General features: G+C 37.8%; 1 protein-coding gene across 1 annotated transcript in view; it reads left to right on the forward strand.

Annotated features, from left to right (window-relative positions):
* Positions 1-1,051: 1,051 nt before the first annotated feature.
* The window catches only part of ARL8B (ARF like GTPase 8B), a 45,127-nt gene continuing 26,908 nt past the window's right edge, over positions 1,052-19,270 (forward strand). Inside the window, 3 exon segments of the mRNA XM_072941752.1 lie at positions 1,052-1,150; positions 1,152-1,184; positions 1,186-1,362. Coding sequence (XP_072797853.1) covers positions 1,067-1,150; positions 1,152-1,184; positions 1,186-1,362 — 294 coding nt within the window. The 5' untranslated portion in view covers positions 1,052-1,066.

Raw genomic sequence — 19,270 nt, forward strand, 5'->3', positions numbered from 1 at the left:
TTCTGCCCTTTCTGGGTTAGTTTGCTAGGGCCACTGTATCAAAGGACCACAAACTGTGGCTTAAAACCACAGAAATTTATTGTCTCACAGTTCTGGAGGCCAGAAGTCCAAGATCAAGATGTTAGTAAGGCTGGTTCCTTCTGATGCTGGGACAGAGCATCTGTTCATGCCTTTCCTCCAGCTCTGGGGGGGTTTGCTGGCCATACCTTGGTGTTCCCTGGCTTGCAGCTGCAGCACTTCATTCTCTGCCTCTGTTGTTGCATGGCTCTCTCCCCTCCTGTGTGTATGTCTCTTATCTTCTTAGAAGGACAGCAGTCATTTTGGATTAAGGGCTCACCATACTCCACTAAGACCGTCTTAACCGATTACAACGGCAATGGCCCTGTTTCCAAAGAAGGTCACACTCTGAGGTACTGGGGGTTAGGACTCCAACACATCCTTTTAGGGGGACACAGTTCAACCCATCACGCCTTCCTACAGCCAGTTCTGCCTGGAGCTGCCACAGCAAACTTCTAAAAATATATATTGGTTCAATCTCCCATTCCCCATATTCTTGTTTTCTTGTCTTGTACCAAACTATCATTTAATACATAGCTGGCATTTTGCCTTTATGTTCCTTGAAAATATTTCCTGGACATCATTCTGTATCAGTTAATAGAGAACGTTCTCATTCTTTTTTAAACAGCTGTAAAGTATTCCCTTTTGGGGACATACTAGAATTTATTTAATCACTTCCCTACTGATTTACACTTGGGGCTTCCATCTTTTGCTATGTAGGAGAGCAATTTTCATGCTGACTCCGCCAGAGCCTTGAAGTCTTTCTGCCCAGAGGAGACTGCCAATAAACAATTGTTGAGAGAATGAATGAATTCACCAACATCAATGAGCCATGGAGGGTGGTAGAAAGGGAGCCCGAGGTCGGAGCGCTGGTACGCGGTGCTGCGCGCCGAGTCCACAGCAGGTGGCGCTGCAGGCGGCGGGCGCGCCTAGCCGGGCGGGCCCCGCCGCTCTTGCTGTGGACGCCGACGGCGGCGCGGGGACGAGCGTGGGGGGTAGGGCGAGTCATATGACCTGCTCGGCTTCCTGGCTCCGGCCGCCGCCGCCCGCCCGTGTCCGCCAGCGTCGCGCCGGGGCCCCGAGGAACCGTTGGGGGGATCCGGGCCGAGGCCCGCTCGTGTGGAAGTCGCCGCCGCCACTGCCCGCCCGCTCGCCGGTCCGTCCTCCCTGCCGGCCGCCATCATGCTGGCGCTCATCTCCCGCCTGCTGGACTGGTTCCGCTCGCTCTTCTGGAAGGAGGAGATGGAGCTGACGCTCGTGGGGCTGCAGTACTCGGGCAAGACCACCTTCGTCAATGTCATCGCGGTGAGTGCCCTCCCGCGCACCCGCCCAGGGCGCCGCAGCCCGCGGGTCAGGCCCGGCGTTCGCCGAAGGCCTGGCTTGGGGCTCCCCTCTGCGCGGCGGGGCTCTTGGGATTGTGTGTGTTTGGGTGGGGGACGCGGGGAGACAAGACGTGACCGTCACCTCCCCGAGGGCCAGGACTTGGAGTTTCCCGCGTGTTGGTGGCTGAAGTGTAACGCTGAGATCGGCAGCTGAAGGGTTAGTTCCATGTAGTCATCTTCCAAGGTCTGTGTCCTCAACGCGGCCGGGGCTTGGAAAGGGTGGAATTGGGCTTGTCAGATTTTTAGAGCGCTTGGAGGACTGGAGTTTCTTTCGGGTTTGGTCTCTGGGGGCAGCGGAAGGGTTAACTCCAGCTTGTCACTTTCCTGAAGGGTGGGATTTGGCGAGGCCGTCTGTCTTGGGAGAAAGCATAAAAATTTAGATCCTCTCACTCGCCACTCGGGACGAAAAGTCCCATTGTGAGAAAAGCAGGGGACCAGTGTGGACTCCTTTCTGAATTCTTTGGGCAGCTTGTCCCCTGTAATTCAGTGACTGGTTTTCATCCGTTTCCCTCGGGGCCAAGATCCAGTTGATTGTGCTGCATTCGTGGGTAGAAGCTGGGGAGAGACATTTCCAGCCAGTTCACAGTAGTGCTTTAGTGCTCAGCTTTTATAAGCCGAGCAGTTGTAGGGGTTGGGGAGGGGGGGTCTCTGCTTTTCTAGAACTAATTGCCCTCGTCGAGGTGATAAGATGGATCTTATCAGTCAGCCAGCTACGTTGAAAGAAAGGGATTGGTCTCTTGGGATGGCGCTTTCCTACATGAACAGAGAGGAAGGGACTCAGCAGGAATATAGCTCATTCCACGTCCAGGGCAGGGGTGTCTGGGAGGGAAATTGCCCTGGGAACCTATACACAGTGTGCTGTTTATCCCACAGTGATTGAGGGGAAGGAGGATGATGACATTTTGCTTGTTTGGTTGGCTGGGGAAGGAATAAGAACGAGAGATTCTCTCAATCTTTATTTAGAGCCTGGAAGTTGCTGTGACTCACTCAGTCTTAGCTGGTAGGGGCTTGTGCTTGTCGGGGATGAACTTTAGAGCCGTTCCAAAGAGAGATGGCAGCAGCTCCTCCACGTTTTAGATAATGGGTGAAATCCCTATTTAATAGGAGACTAGCTGTCCAACTGGTTTGGCTATGGGAGTGATTCAAACACATCTCCCTTGTTGTAGAACACGAGAACTTGTGTAACTTGTGACTCTTAGTCCTTGCAGCTACAGAGCCACAGGAATGAGTAAGACTTGGAGAAAGAGATTAGCAGAACCCAGAGTTCCTTTGAGGAATGTTGCTTATAAGCATAAAGAAAATTTGCCTACTTGTTTGGCTCTTTTTCTAATATGATTTTGGGGGGGTAGTGCTTGAAATGACTGTCTTTTCAATATGTGTAGAAGAGTGGAATGTGTATCTAATACTCTTAAAATTAATAAGGAAAAACTTTGAGCTAAGTATCCATATTTGAGCTTTTATATGATGTGGAGAAGATCAGCCTGAGTGCAGTTGAGCTCACTGAACTGTAAATTTTCTGATATTCCCTTTAAGTAAGAATTGGAATCGCCTTGTAAATCCTATCCTTTGACAAGACTGAATTAATTTATAATGTCGATAGGTGTATTACTGCAGTCAGTTGTTGAGTTTTTTGCAGACAACTAGTTAAGCTCGGGAAACCTAAAAAAGTTTAGTAAATCTTTGAGGAACTTTTAAAAACATAAGCATGAAAGTCATGCTTATGTTTTTAGTTGACAGTGTAGTTTAATATAACGAGTGTGAACTTTGAAGTCAGGCAGCCCGGGTTTGCAGTCTGGCTCTGCCACTTAGCAGCCTGTATCCTCTCTCAGTCAGTCCTTGCTTTCTTGTCTATTAAAAGGAGATAATAATAGGTTTCTTACAGATTTGCTGCAAGTACATAATGTTAAGTGACTCGCATCATGCCTGCCATAGAAGGGGCTTAGGTAAATGGTAACTGCTGTTATTGTATGTAATGGGTACACTCATTTAATGCAGAAGCAGTATTTTGAAAAATGTTCAGAAGAAAGCTGGCTGGTGTCATTTCCTCCTTTGAATTTGTGTGTCTATCCAAACGTGGCCTGCTGTACTGGATTTATTGATAGTGGCAAGTAATCACATCATGTCCTCCCCCCATCTTTTTTGCATTAGATTATTTTAACAACATAGCTTCTGGAAAACTGTTGAACTCAAAGTGAATTATTATTTTAATGTTACAGTATTCTTTTTGAATGATTTGTTGTGGGTAGGATCTGTTAAAAAAATTGTGACTGTAATTGCTTGTGACCTTTAAGAAACTGAAAAGAAAAAATCTCAGTAAATTTCATAGTTTAAAAAAAAAAACACCTCAGGCTTTAACCTAATCTGTAATTCTTGCAAGAATATATTGACAATGAGGAAAAAGTACTTAAAAGGAAATTTACAGACTTTTAGATAGAAACAATATGTCTAGAATAGTAAATTTATCTTGATCTTTTTTTAAAAAACGCAGAAGTTTTTTGTAGAAAGTGTTTTGATTTATAGACTCAGGAATTCAGACGTGTTGAACACTATGTGTCACTTTAGAAAGTTGGCCATTTCTCAAGTTCAACTAGTAACTTCCCAGGTATGAAAAGCTTCAGGTGAAGCCTATTTTCTTAGATAAAAGTCAGTTTTTTGTAAACATCAAAGTAAAATGTGGCTATCTTTTCTGCTTTAAAAGTTAAGAAAACTTTAATAGATGTCATTTAACTTGCTCAAAAGGTTTATGAAGCTGAATTACTTATTGTAGGGTTTGGTCTCTGAATTCTGAAAATTCTGAAATTTGGCAGTTTGCTTACAGAGAGTTTCAATGCTAAAATTCATATTCTTAGGGTTTAAAACCCAAAATGAGGGTGGAGGGTATAGCTCAGTGGTAGAGTGCATGCTTAGCACACACGAGGTCCTGGGTTCAATCCCCAGTACCTCCATTAAAACAAACAAACAAACAGACAAACCCAGTTACCCCCCCAAAAAACCGAAAATAAATAAAACCCCAAATAATACCACATGTTACCTAATACTTTATGTCGAAACACTTAATTTACATAGTATTCACTTTGTTTTGAACATTAAAAAAAGAAACACCTCTAGTCCTTAATTTTTTGATGAGTGTCAGGGAATGAAATACTGCCCATTGCCAGGTGTTGTAACAGTCATTGCATAATAAATCATGTGTCCCATATGTGTAATGTATATTCAGTAACTTTCTTTTTAACTGAGACTCTTAGATTGGTGATAGGATAGTTACTGAGAAATGTTTAATAGAATTTACCAAAATGTGATAGGATGAGTTTTAAACACCTTCTGTATTTTTGAAATAAGTAGTGTTAACAAAAATTTGTCTTCATTTTTATGAAGTGTTGCTACCTCAAAGGTTAATCCTAGGAAAAGTTTATTACTGCTGAGAATTAGGAAAAGAAGATATTTGGGAAGATTGTAGAAATCTGGACCTAGAATAATTTTTTTAAAGAATTGTAGAAACCTTAACTAAGTGGTCTAATTTTACAGATGTAGCTAGGAGATCCAGAAAGGTTAAGTGAAATTCCTGAGGCAACAAAGCTAATTAGTAGCAGAGATAAAATTAGAACCCAGGGCCAATGCACTTTCTACTTTTCTTGTCTGCCTCTGTGGATCCACCTGAGGGTAGAACCATAGAGCTGTGGATTGGGAGATCTTAATCCTTTAAACATCTTTTTTTTAATGTAAATGTACTACTATTATGAATCCAGGTAGCACTTTAAATCCAAGCATCTTAAGCATTTTGACTAAAATTTGAAGACTGTACACACACACACACACACACACACACACACACACATATGATTGTGTGCATATGTGTATATATGTGTCTATATTAGGGGAAAGAATGATAATCTATGGAAAGTAGGAATAGTGGAATATTATACTATGTTTGGACATTTAAATAACTGGCTACCGGGCATTGGATTATTGAACTAAATTTAGTATCTTTAAAAAGCAGAAATAATTCTGTGATCAAAGTACTTGTTATTTAATTACTTTGGGGTAAGAATGGCGAAAATAGTTTTTAAAGAAAATATACTGTAGCTCAACTCTAAACTTGAACAAATCTGAAACTTTACTGTAGCCTTCCAGTGAAGTCGGCTTCAAATGTAAATTCCGAGTTGTGGAACCTGAAGCATCCTGCTAGAGAACTCTTCACAGTTCTTTATCCCCCATCCTCCTTGCCATCAATTTTTCTGTGCAGGCCTAGAATCTCAAAGTGAAATGTTCTCGTTAAGAAGCTGTTAAGAGTGCAGTAAGGCATTTTAAATGACTAACATAGAAGATATTTCACAACTTGAAGCACTTATTAGGTTTCTCAAAGATAAAATGAAATGTCACTGAACATGGATACAAAATGTGTTGCAACTGTAAAAAATAGTTATATATTCTTTTTAGATGATTTTTTTTCTGATTAGCAAAGTAGCACAAGGTTACGAGTAGAAATTTTAAAAGAATACTGTAAAATATAAGAAACCACTATTCTCCACCATCCAGGGTTAATTAACTACTGTCAGCATTTCAGAATATTTCCTTTACATCTTTCTTTTTAAAAAATATATGTGTCCAAATGCCATTTAAAAATGCTGTCTATAATGTTCATATCCTGGTTTGTTTTCTTTTAATTGTGATGTATGCATTTTTCTGTGCCTAAAACCGTCTTTAATGCCTTCATAATTTATTCTGTTATGGCATAACTTGTGGACATACTGTAATATATTTGATCATTTCCTCATTATTGGACATTTGAGTGGTTTCCAGGGTTTTGCTGTTGTACATCAATTTGATCTGCATTTCCTGAGGATGGGTTCCAGAGTTGGCATCGCTGGGTCAAGGGTACAATGTATTTCATGTCATATGGCCAAGTTGCTTTCCAGAAAGTATGCACTCCTACTGAGACGCTCTTCTGAACAAATTTTATGAACGGTAGAAAGTTGGGCTTCAGTTAAGCATGTTCTCCTTTGGTATTTTTAGGCATACTTAGTTTTATTGGTAAGGTGAAGTTAACCAGCAGTGTTTTTAAACTGTCCTAACAGGTAATTGCTCTGCTCTGTCTTTAACTTTTTTAAAGTACCTATTTATGTGTCAGCAGGTGCTAAGATGGAGTCTATAGAGAACACAATTCCTTTTTCTTTTTTTAATTTTTTAAAGTATTTTTAAAATTTAAAAAGTTTTTCTTTTGGGAGGAGGTAATTAGGTTTGTTTGTTTATTTACTTACTTACGTAATGGAGATTCTGAGGATTGAACCTAGGACCTCAAGCATGCCAAGCATGCGCATTACCACTATACCACATTACCAGCTATGACCTCCGCCCATAATTCCTTTTTCAATTTTCTTTTTTATTGAACTTTCCAGGCAAGCCATATAAATACAGCTCATCCCCTTTAGCAATCACAGTCTAATTTGTTTTCAGCTTATTGGTGGATTGCATTAGGAGTTTGTATTCCAGAATTTTGGCATATTTCCACATATCCCCTACCTAACCTTACACTATTATAGTGTGATGCTGCTTTTTTTGTGTGTGTGGTGGGGTGGTGGTTAAAAACAATGTTTTCTAAACCAGAGTCTAAGAAAGTTTGCCAAGTAGGCCACTTTTTGAAGCTATGGCATATGAAATTTTAAAAATTTATATCTTGAATATCATTTATAGTTGTGTAAGTTGATTCATGTCTTTTGAGCTCATGTATGAAAAGAAAAGCAAAAAAATGTTAACCTATTTGCTGAATAGGTCAAAATTAGTGATAATTTAAGGCATTTAGTTTTTCTAAGATGTGACAAACCAAAATTGAAATTTCTAATGGAGTAATTTGAGTTAATTTCTTTATTCAAAGTCAAAATCACATTCTATTGTACTGGTTTTTTTTTTTTAAGGTTACACTGTTTCTTAAATTAGATATTGGATTCTGTATTTGGATCTGATTCCAGTTTCCTCAGTTTTATATAATAGAATAATATTCTTGTTTCATTTCCAAAGGAACTTTTTTTAAATTAAAAAATTAACAAAGCTTTAGGGTTCATTTAAAAATTATCCTTAAGGATACTATGTTTTTAAAAAGTCATAATATTGGCAAAATAATTTTAGGATTCAAGTATCGAAGTAGTGACATTTCTCTGAAAATTGAGGTCTTTCCTCCTAAACTGGGTTAGAAAAGTAATCATTTGTAGTTAAAAAAACCAAAAACAAAACCTTGGATGATGATTGGCAAAATGATTCTTAAAATGTCTTTTGTACCAGTTTACTTGATAACAATTCCAAATGCAACTACTAAAGTGGTTATTACTGTTAGAATGTATTTTGAGCTTAAATTTGTTGGCATTTGAATGTGGTATGGTTGGTTTATTTGGAATATATTTAAATTAAGTGGCTTGTTACATAAGTTACAATGGCATGGAGGTTAGGAGTTGAGAGCCAGACTGTTTAGGTTCAGATCCTGACTGTTCCACCTGTGTTATTTTTGGCAAGTTATTTAACCCCTCAGTGTCTGTCTACTTACTTGTAAAGTGGGAATAATAGTAGTTTCTACCTCATAGTTGTTATGGGTTAATGCTTGTGAAACACTCTGAGCAGTGATCAAAACGAGGTGCATGTTAGCTGCTCAATTATTATTATGTGATCTCCCTGAGGGCCAGGATTTCTCTCTTTTGTTCACTGATGTATTCCAAATGCCTTAAACCAGTGCCTGGCACATAAATGGTGCTCAAATGTATTTTCCAATGGACAAATATTATTTTATTTAAAGTATAAAATTAAGAACAAATATCTTTCTGAACCCATATTCACATTTCAGTATGCAAAGTGTAGCATAATATTAGGAATGAGAGTTCTGGAGTCTGACAGATTTGGATTTGAATATCGATTTAGCCGTATATAACTTGTGTTAGCATCTGTGTGTTTCGTTTTTTCCTCCTCAGTAAAATGTAGATGATCAAAGTACTGCCTCATAGAGTAGTTGTCAGAATGAAATGAATGTGTACAGACTACCCAGCACCTTGCCTGGCACCTAGAGAGCACTCAGTGAGTGGAACTGCTACGTTTCAGGAATAATGTTAGATGTAATCATCAACCTTCATTTGATTGCTCTCGATTATATTTAGATATTAGTAGCCTTTGTTTAAGAAGTAAGCCTTCATTTTGTTTAATTCGCATTTTGAATCCTGTTGACTTTTTTTTGATAGCTGAGATGGGCTGGTGGAAAAAATGTTTTAACCTCCTGGATAGGCTAGTCATTTTTGATGGACCAACTCGTAGAATTCTTCCTTTTAGAAGATGAAGAGAGATCTGTATACTTCTCCTTGGACAGTGTGTATTTAATTGTGGAGTTGGTTGTGGGAGCATTTCTGAGCAGGGAATTGGAAATAGGAGTTGTCCTTTTGCTTGTCCCACCACTGACTAAATGGCAGGACTGTAGACAAGTCATTTAACGTCCCTGTTCTTCAGTTTTTGTGAAGAGTCAGTAAGCACTGAGAATCTTGATGTTTGAGAGTGAATGGTGCTTTCTTGTACCTGGAATTAGAACTCTTACTCGTAGACTGGAGAATAAAATAAAAGGATAAGGATGCCGGTTATAAAATCCCAGCCTTTTGCCAGAAGAAAAACTGAGATGGTTTGCAGCTTTATGGCTAAGAGGTGGAAAGGTAGACGTTCCCAACACGAAGAAAAAGGTGGCTCTGTTGAGTAGTACCTGCCCTCTAGAACTTTGGTGGCCTGTACAAGTACATGCTTAGATTAAAATTTTAAATTTGGATATTGCCATTTGTGTTTGCTGTAACTTTTTAACTAAGATTTAAGATGCAAGTGGATTTTAGTCACTGTTGACAGCTCTAAATTTGCAAACCCCGACAGGCAGTTTGCTGCCTGTGTTGCTCTGTTCTCCTGGATGAGAAGTGGGCTCTGTGGACTGCATGCTGGCTGGGCCAGAAAGGGCTTTTGGCAGAAAGCTCTTCCTTTCTTAAGGTGGCTTAGGGTCTGGTTTAGGCCTACTGGGCCTATTTTTCCTTTACTTTTTTCTTGAAAGCTCATTTTGTCTCGAAAATGTTTTAAGGTGGATGTATAGGTTTTATCATTTCTGAATAGTTCTTATCACATGAATAACTAGGAAATGGAGGAAAGTAACATTTTTTCCTCCAAAATCTAGCCGTTTTGCTCCACTAGCTTTTAGTTTCCCTATTTTGATTTATTATTTCTTCATTCAGTGGCTGAATTATAAAACTAAAAACATTTGTTTTTTAAAAAGAATATACAAAATCTGTATTGTTTGAAAAAACAGTGTGGATATACAAACAGGAAAGAAGAATTTTTAATACCATTAAGCTTTAGTCATTATTAATATCAGCTGAATATCCTTTGCATTTTTTCACCTGTCCCTTTATATATACAAATATATGCTTTTTAAAAATTGATAAAATTGACATATAACATTGTGTTCATTTTTTGTATAACATATTGATTCTGTATTTGTATATATTGTGGAATGATCACTACAGTAAGTCCAGTTAACTTCATCACTATACATAGCTACACATTTTTTCCCTTTTGATTACTCTCTCAGCAACTTCAAATATACAATACAGTATTATTAACTATAATCACCATTCTGTATGTTACATCCCATGACTTATGTATTTTATAACTGGAAGTTTGTAGCCTGCCATCCCATCCTTTCACCTATTCCTCCCCCACCACAACCACCCATTTTTTCACTGTCTGTGAGTTTGGAATTTTTAAAATTTTAGATTCCATACATAATTATCTTTCTCTGACTTATTTCACTTAGAATAATGCCCAATATATGCTTGCTTTTTTGTATTATTCTGATAACCTTTTTTTTATTATTATTAAAGACTCAAAAAATTTCAGTGTCTTCTTAGCTGTTATCAGTATGGTTTTCTTTTTAAAATAATATTGAAATGTGTACCATAAAAAACAAATATTTTTACCCACCCACCCTAGAAGCTCCAGAATGTTTACTGTGAACTAACATTTAGTCACAGCTTTGTCTTGCCTATTCCTATTCTGTAGGTCAGATTCTAAAGGGAAATAAGTGACGTGTGTACAATTTGTTGGTATAGTCTAATTGGTAATGTAAGAAATTTTATTCTAACACTGAGTTTGATTCTGATTTTCCCTTTTCACTTGCATGCAGGATTATTCCCTCACAATATGTTTTCTTGACAACAGTGATGTGATCGTGCTGTCCATACTAAGTAGTCCCATGTAGTCTACTTGATTTATCTACTTTGGTGGCTAATGGGCAGCTCGGTTTCATTCAGTTCAGAATGGAACTCTTGATTTCTCCCTCCATCAATTCAAAGAACCAATATCTATCCTTATCTTAAAAATATTAAAACAAATAGATGTTGTAGGCTTTAATTAACCCTTGTGTCTATATTTTGGTTACGGGCATTATTTTCCACTGTTGAGTGATTGAAATATTGGTGCCTAAAACTTTCATTTTGTAATTTTCTTTGGAGTACCAGAAAGTGGGCCAGATGGTTTGACCAGTTTTAACCTTTATGCTGTCCTGTCATCCTTTCTGTGGTAGGTATCTTCCCACGTCAGATCGATCATATCACCTCCATCATAATTTTCGCCACAGTTAACCACCATCAGAAATTGTCTTGCTTACTGTCTTCATCTCTTTTGTGATTATAAGTTCCATAGGGGCAGGACTTTCTCCTTTTTTCAATGCTGCATCCCAATGAAAAGGACAGGGCCTGGCACATAATAAGCTCTGTAAATATTGAGTAAGTGAATGAATGAATATAACAGCAAAGTAGTGTATCTATTTTGTGTGTACTCGAACTATGTGCAAAGCATTGTGATAGGAGATGATTCATAAATGTACCAGACGAGGTTATTTATGGTGGAGTATGTGCCTTAGAGTAGCCATGTACGGGATAGAAATAGTAAGTGCCTTAGAACTGGCACATGATGCTGTGGGAATCTCCCCACCCTACTGAAGACATCGGGGAAGTTTTAGAAAGACATTTTGCTGTCTTTTGGTAGGACCATGGTGGGAATACCTGTTCAGCTGAGCTTTGAGTAGAGTGGCTTTCATTCATTCAATGAGTACTTGAAGCACTGTTGTAGGCAGCACACATACAATAAAGAATGAAACAGACATGGTTCCTTGCCCTGTGGAGCTTCCAGTTATCATGGAGGGAGGAAAAGATGTTCAGGAAGGAACAGTGGGAGAAGCAAAGATAAAATCGAGGGCAAGAATTTTTGTCAGATTAAATACAACCTGCATGAAGGAAAAAAACCAAAAGGCTGGAAAAACAGATTGAATCAGTCCACACAAAGCCTTGACTAAATTTGCATATGTAGCCATTGGGAGCCATTGAAGATTTTTGTTCAGGGGAATGAAGAGCTCTGTTTCCTATGGATTAATTTAGTAGTAATATAGAGACCATCAAAAAGGAAATTGGTTACAAGATTATTACAAAGGTCTAGTTAAGAGATAATGAAGGGGAAGCTAGAGAGTAAGGGAGAGTAAGCAAGATTATGGAAGTGGGATGAGTGCAGTTTAGCAGTTGAATCAGATGTGCCTGGCAAAGGGGAATTTGTAGTCAAAGACCTTTTTAAGGATTTAAGTGATTGGTGGGGAATGAGATTGTGGAATCAACAAGTAGCAGATATGGGGTGGAGAAGGGGGAATGGATTTAGAAGGGAAGGGTATGAATAGAGTATAAAATATATTATACAATTAATGATATAAAGGTACTGTTGTTTGGGAAGGGAATTAATGCTGTATTTAAGTACAGTGGAACTAAAACTGAGAATTGAAATTTCATCCAATTCGTATCTTTATCTTCAGGAGTAGTAAGAGACTTAGAAAGTAGTTGAACATTCACTCCTGGCTTCTCAGAAGAATGTTGTATTTTCTTCCTAGTGATTCATGTTAATCATCCTACTCTGCTGACTTTTTGTTTTGCCATTGTTTTGTTCACAAGAATCAAGCAGAATATCTCCACTCCTTTGGAATTGCGGTTGGGCTGTCTTGATTTATTTGTGGCACTTAGGTGCATTAATCTGTGCCCAGAATGCAGGCTGCCAGTACAGGTCATTTAGGCAACTGAATGAAGGCCATGTATTCAGAGTGGTTCAGACTCTTTTATATCCTTGGAAGCCTTTGCTGTTGAATTTGAAGAGGAATGTTTCTGTGCCTGGAAAATGTCTGGTTTAGGTTTGTATAGTGTCTTTCTACTGAAGATGAAAGTTGGTAAGGGTAATTTGTGTGCTTTAAAGGTAAAGGATAGTGGATAGTTTGGGATTTAAGTTGGGATTTTTCTTAGGTGCTGTGTAGTCTTGTAGACAGTATTAGGTTCAGAATATCAGTTTTCTCTCCTATCAGGTTACATTACTGATTATTTTACCATGTGGTTGAAAAGACAAAGTGTGATCCTCAGTCCTCATATCTGATAGGCTGTTTAATACGTGCTTAGAGACTTACTCATTGCAGTCTGTTGTGAGTTTTTAGTGCTCAAAGTGCTCTCAGACAGCAGTTCATCTTGGACCTTGTAGACATTACGATAAAACAAGACAGGAAATGTACCACCTACACTATGTCCGTTCTTAAGTGTAGTTAGCACAAAGAATGTTCCTAAACATCCTATTACTTCTTAATCATCCTTTACTCTATGTCCATCACACAGGGGGCATTCAGTAAAAATCTATTCATTTATTTATTTGAACATTTGACTGTTCTGTGAAGTGCTTTCACACACAAAGCATTGTATGATTTTTTTAAACTCCCTCGTTAAGTAGATATTCATAAACTTATACAAGGTAAAGAAAGGCTTAAGTGACAGTTTTTAGATACGCCTGGAATTCAGCTCCATTCCATAAAAAAGGTGAGCTTTGATGAATACATGTTTACAGACAAATCCTTAAGGATCTTGTTTTGCCACCTAATAAGTACAGCTCTTTCGAAGTCCTGTAACAGACTAATTTGGAAATTGGACATGACCTTGTGCAGTTCCATATGCAATTTTACCTTTCTTTGGCTCTTTGTTGCCATATGCTTTTTAAGTCTGCTTTACTAATTGTTTTAAGTATGTCCCTGCTTTATCCTTCCTAGGAACATTTGTAAATATTAGTTTTTTTGTCTTGTTTGTTTTTGTTTTTGTGAGACTTTTCGGGGGGTCTTATATTTGCCAGTGAAAATTAGCAAGGTAGGTTTGAGGAAGGATGGAGGAAGCAGGTCTTTGAAATACATATTAGATTGGGGGATGGAGGAGTATGAGACTTTCAAGCTATCAAGACTTAAAAAAAAATTTTTTTTGGCCTACAATACATTTTTATCCCCTGGTGTCCCTTTTCCCTTTGATGACACTGTCTTACGCGTTGCTGAGGTCTCAGATTGTAAAACCTTGCCCCAGCTCTTCTCCCAGGCAAAGTTAATTACCCCTTGCTCCATTTTCATAGTACTTTGTCCAGAACTATATTTAATTGTGCCAGTTATCTCTTCATCTGTCTCTACTTCAAGACTGTAAACTTTCTTCTTATTATTTATGCCTTCTAAGTGTAGCTCTGGGCCTGACTCAGTAGGAGCTCCATAATTAGACTTCAGAGAGTGAAGCATTGTAGGGTGATGTTTAAATATGTTGGGTCAGAGAGGCCTAAATTTGAATTTGAGATATGCCAGAGCTCTGATCCCTCAAAGCTTCAGTTTCCTCATTGGTGATTTGGAAGTGAGACTAGGTACCTCGTAGACTCACAGTCTGAGGTCAGGTAATCAACACAGTGTCTGTCATACAGTGAATGCTCCATAGTTGGTAATTATCGTTGTGGTTGATGTGATATTTGGGAGTTAGGGCAGGAGCATGTACTCCAGTTAGATGGTGGATGAAAGGGAACCCCTTCACTCCTGTGAGTACCGAGTAGGGATTCCATTTCAGGAGGGATGAAAGGTTCCTGAGTTTCAGAGTGGAGGTGTATTGAGCACTAGGGACCAGTTTCCGATTCCTGATGAAGGTTTTATGTCATTGTGAGAGAGAAACTAAAATAACTGACTGTCCTTTATCATAATCCACTGTAGATGTGCTAGGATGTTTGGAGCAACCTGTTGAAAAATCTGCTGGTCTATTTGGTTTGTCTTTCTGTTTGTAATTTGGTGGTTGTTACTAGATTTAGCTCGGTGGAAGAGACTCTGATCGCTGTAAGTTGGTATTTTACTACATATGCTAATAGAATACCAGCATAGTATCTATTTACAACCTCTCAGTTGACCGCTGAGTTTGTATTTTGTTGTTGCTGCTGTTGCACGACTTAACATTGTCTTCAGGTTCTGTACAAATAATGACCATTCCTTACTTATCCACAGATAACCCTCAAATGCCTGAAGCATTATGTTCCAGTAGAAAGTAACATTACGGCTTTGAAGTTCAGACCCTGCCGATACTTAGCTGAGTGTGTGACCTTGTGACCTTGTTACCTTGACCTCAAACTTCCTTTTCTGTAAGATGAGGCCAGTAAAGTGAATGAATGGTGTTGTGCTGCTGTTGTTATTTTTACTGTTATTAAGAGGGTAAGCCAGCTACATGTATCCTAACTAATAACAATGATGTGTGAGGCAGTAATCACACATAACTGGAAGACGTTCTTGTTATTCCACACTCTTCCTGCACTTTCAGTTCCCTGCCAGGCTCCCCACCCGGATGGTAGTAAGTGGGGTTGTAGACAGCTACTGAATAAATAATGACGTTAGCATCTTAGGAGGCACTGCAATTTGGAATCTGAGCAGTGTGCAGTGACTCAGTATTTCATGACTGTCCATCACTTAAGAGCTGAATTTCAGTGTGAAGCAATCCTGATAATACTGACTGGGCTGATGGAGTAGCTTTATAGTGTTTAGTGTTTCTTTGGGGACATCCAGAGAGCCACAGCATGGAAAATAACTATTGAAAGAAAATGTATTCAGGCCATGGCATTTTTTGGAGCTGTGCCATTGTGCTGCCAAACTGATAAAAGTGGGAGCAGGGATGCCTCTACTGATATATGAATGAACAGATAGGTAAAAGGTTTGTACTCCGGTTTACAGTATTTTTAGGGAATTAGTAACTTTGATATTTAAAGAAGTAAACAGCGTTACTAAACATTTTACAGTGGCGAAAGACAAGACAATCCATGTGATGGTATTAATGGAGGAGATAAGGTTACGAATCCACTAGGCAGGAAAATGTTATAAGTATGCAATCAAGGATGAATAAATTAAAATCCACGTTTTAATTTATCCTAATGATAGATACCACTGCTTGCTTTCTCCAGAGTCTGGCATCAGAGTTGTGTTTATAAACATTTTTTTGCCTCCACTGTTGCAATGAATGCCCAGATTAGTCTTTAAAAGAAAAGGGAGGATTGCCTATTTGTTTTATGACATAACTGTGAAGCAGGATTTTAGTAGCTTCATTTATCTTCTAGATGGAAAAGAGAACTGATAAGAGGTCATGCATATGCTGTCTGGCATGATACGCTATAATCCTTGGTTACATTTAGAGGATTTTTCATTCTAATGTTTAGGGATGCCAAGTATCAGTAGGAGTCATGGGTTAAATTCTAAATTAGGAGACGGTTTCTGGATAACTTCTCAGTAATGTCTTTGACATTTGTTTAATTGCAGATCTAAATAACCACTAATGGATATCATGGTTCCAGTGAGCAGTGGAATTTATTTCCCTGGGAGTAGAATGAGGCAGACTCAGAAAATTGTCTGAAATGTGTCACCAGTTAGATTTCTTCATGGCCCAGAAAAACTCCTATGTAACTTCTCTTAAAGAAATGGAGCTGAACAGGAAGCAGAAGTAGTTAATGGATGATGTTGGACCAGGGAGTTCTGAATGAGTCAGTGCAATTCCTGCAGGGAGTCTTGTCTAAAAGAAATCAGGGCAATATGCGATACCAAGCTTGCAGGGATGTCTCCCAGTGGCCTTCCTCATCATCTTCTTTCAGAGGTAGCAGTGGTCATGGCATCGTCTTCCTATACAAGATGCGATTAGCTTATTTTCTTCACTTTGGGAGCCATGTAGGGCATTTTTTTTTAAAAATAATGCTCTCCTGTTGGTGCATCAGGAATTAAGCCTCATAGATAAATTCCAGCACAGATTAATCTTGTGTTTAATTCTCTATTTATTGAATGTTGGAGGTTTTCAGACTGCTTAAAACAGAAACATGGGTACAATCAGAAGAGGAAAGACACCCTCAGGGAAGTAGCTGTATGTGTGGAACTGGGACTTGTTGTATTCTGAAAATTTAGAATAAATGGTTCCTGGGGCACCAGGAAACATCGAGGAGTTAACCACTAGCAACCAGGTGATGGCTTGGTATGTTCCCACTCCCTTACCCTCCTACCAGCATTTGGTTGAACAAAATTGACAATTTGGACAATCTAGATCATTCAACAAGTTATAGCCAATGATCCATCCCTCTTGCTTCTGGTTACTGTCTTATATTGTTAAATTTATTTTAGGACAGTGTGTCAACTTTTTTGAATATTGTAAACTATTTTTTGGCATCAGGGTAATGCTAGGCTCACAAAATGAGATGGGTAATGTTCCTGCCTCTTCTCTTTTTAGGGAAGAGATTATGCAGAGTTGGTGTTACTTCTTTTTTTTTTTTGTATATGTATTTCTTATTTAAATATTTGGTAGAATTCACAAATGAAACTGGGCCTAGGGATTTCTTTTTAAGAAGATTTAAAATTACTAATTCTATTTGTTTAATACAACAAAGGACTGCTAAAGTTTTTCTTCCTGGGTAAGTTTTGGTAGATTGTAGCTTTTAAGAATTGGTCCACTTCATTGGTGGTGTTGAATTTATGTGCATAAAGTTCATCGTATTTCCTTCTCTCTTAATAACTGTAAAGTTTAGTGATATCTCTTCTTTTATTATTGATAATGGTCATTTTTGTCTTCTTTTTTCCTTTAACAGTTTATCAATTTTATTTATCTTTAGAAAATCATCTCTTGGTTCCATTGATTTGCTTCTGTGGATTTTCTGTTCAGTATTATTAATTACTCCTCTTACTATTTCCTTCTGCTTGTTTTGGATTTATTTTGCTCTTTTTCTCTGCAGTTTTTTTTGAGATATAATTGACATAAGCACTGTATAAGTTTAAGGTACACAACATAATGACTTGACTTTCATATATTGTGAAATGACTTACCACAACAAGTTTAGTTACTATCCATCATCTCAGATAGATTCAAAAAAAAGAGAGAACAGTTTTTCCTTAGGATGAGAACTCTTAGGATTTACTCTCTTAACAACTTTCAAATATACCATAAAGCAGTGTTAACTATAGTTATCATGTGATACATGTTCTTTTTCTAGTTTCCTAAGTTGTTACTTTGAAACCTTTCTTCTTTTCTAATATAAACATTTGAGTCTCTAAATTTCCTTCTAAGCATTGCTTTAACTGCATCCCACAAATTTTTATGTATTTTTTATTTAGTTTAAAATATTTTCTAGTTTTTCTTGAGACTTCCTCTTTGCCCCATAGATTATATATAACCCAATATTTGGTTATTTCCAGATTCTTTTATGTTAATTATTTCTAGTTTAATTCCATTGTACTTAGAGAACACACTTTTTATGACTTGAATATTTTAAAATTTCTGAAGTTCTGTTTTATGGCCAGCATATGGTTTATTGTGAATGATTGTTCCATGTTTACTTGAAAAGGACATGTATTTGAGTTAGAATGTTCTCTAATTGTCAGTTAGACCTAGTTAATTGTTGGTGATGTTAAATGCTGTACCCTTGCTGGTTTTCTTGCTATTTGTTTATCATTTAACATGAAGGGGTGCTGAAGTCTATTATTGTGGGTTTATTTCTCCTTTTAGTTTAATTTTATGTTTTTTGAAGCTTTGTTGTTGGTGCATACACATTTAGGATGTTATATGCTCTTGGTGAATTGGTTCTTTAATCTTTGTGTAGTGTCCCTCTTTATCCGTGCTAATTTTCCTTGCTCTTTTGTTTGATACTAATACAGCTACTCCTGCTTTCTTTTGGTTAGTGTCTGCATGGTGAGAGACTTTATATCCTTTTGCTTGTTACCTACCTCTCTCATTATATTTAAAGTAGGTTTCTTGAAAATAGCATATAATTGGGTTTTTAAAAAAATACAGACTTACAATCTGTCCTTTAGTTTGTGTGTTTAGACTGCTTACTTTTACTCTAATTATTGATAGGTTTGAATTTAGTTCTACTATTTTATTTATTTTCTGTTTGTCTCCTTTGTTTTTTGTTCCTCTTGTCCCTCTTTCCTGCTTTCTGTTCATTTAGACTTTTTTAAGTATTTTAATTTATTGAGGTTTTGATTATTCTGTTTGAATGGCTTCTTTAGTGGTTGTTCCAGGAATTACAATATATGTACTTTACCTGATTTTCTTAGAATTAATACATTATCACTTTGTGTGGAATGCAGAAACCTTACCACCACATAGGTCCTTTTACCTTCTTCCCTTTATGTTGTTTTTGTTGTATTATATCTACATACATTGAAACCCATAGCAGACAGTGTTACAGTTTTTGCTCTCAACTGTTGAACATTTTATAGTATTCAAGAGGAAGAGAATGGTTTATTACATTTACCCAAGTATTACTCTTTCTGTTGCCCTCCTTTAATTACAAAGCTCTAGGTTTCCCTCTGTTAGTTTCTTTTACGGATGAAGAACTTCCTGTAGCATTTCTTTTAGAACATATCTGCTAGCTACAAATTCTTCTGGTTTTCCTTCATTTGAGAATGTCTTTATTATCTTCATTCCTAAAGGGTGTTTTGCTGAATATAG

This window comes from Vicugna pacos, chromosome 17 (assembly GCF_048564905.1).
Source record: "Vicugna pacos chromosome 17, VicPac4, whole genome shotgun sequence".
In the NCBI taxonomy this organism is placed as follows: Eukaryota; Metazoa; Chordata; class Mammalia; order Artiodactyla; family Camelidae; genus Vicugna; species Vicugna pacos.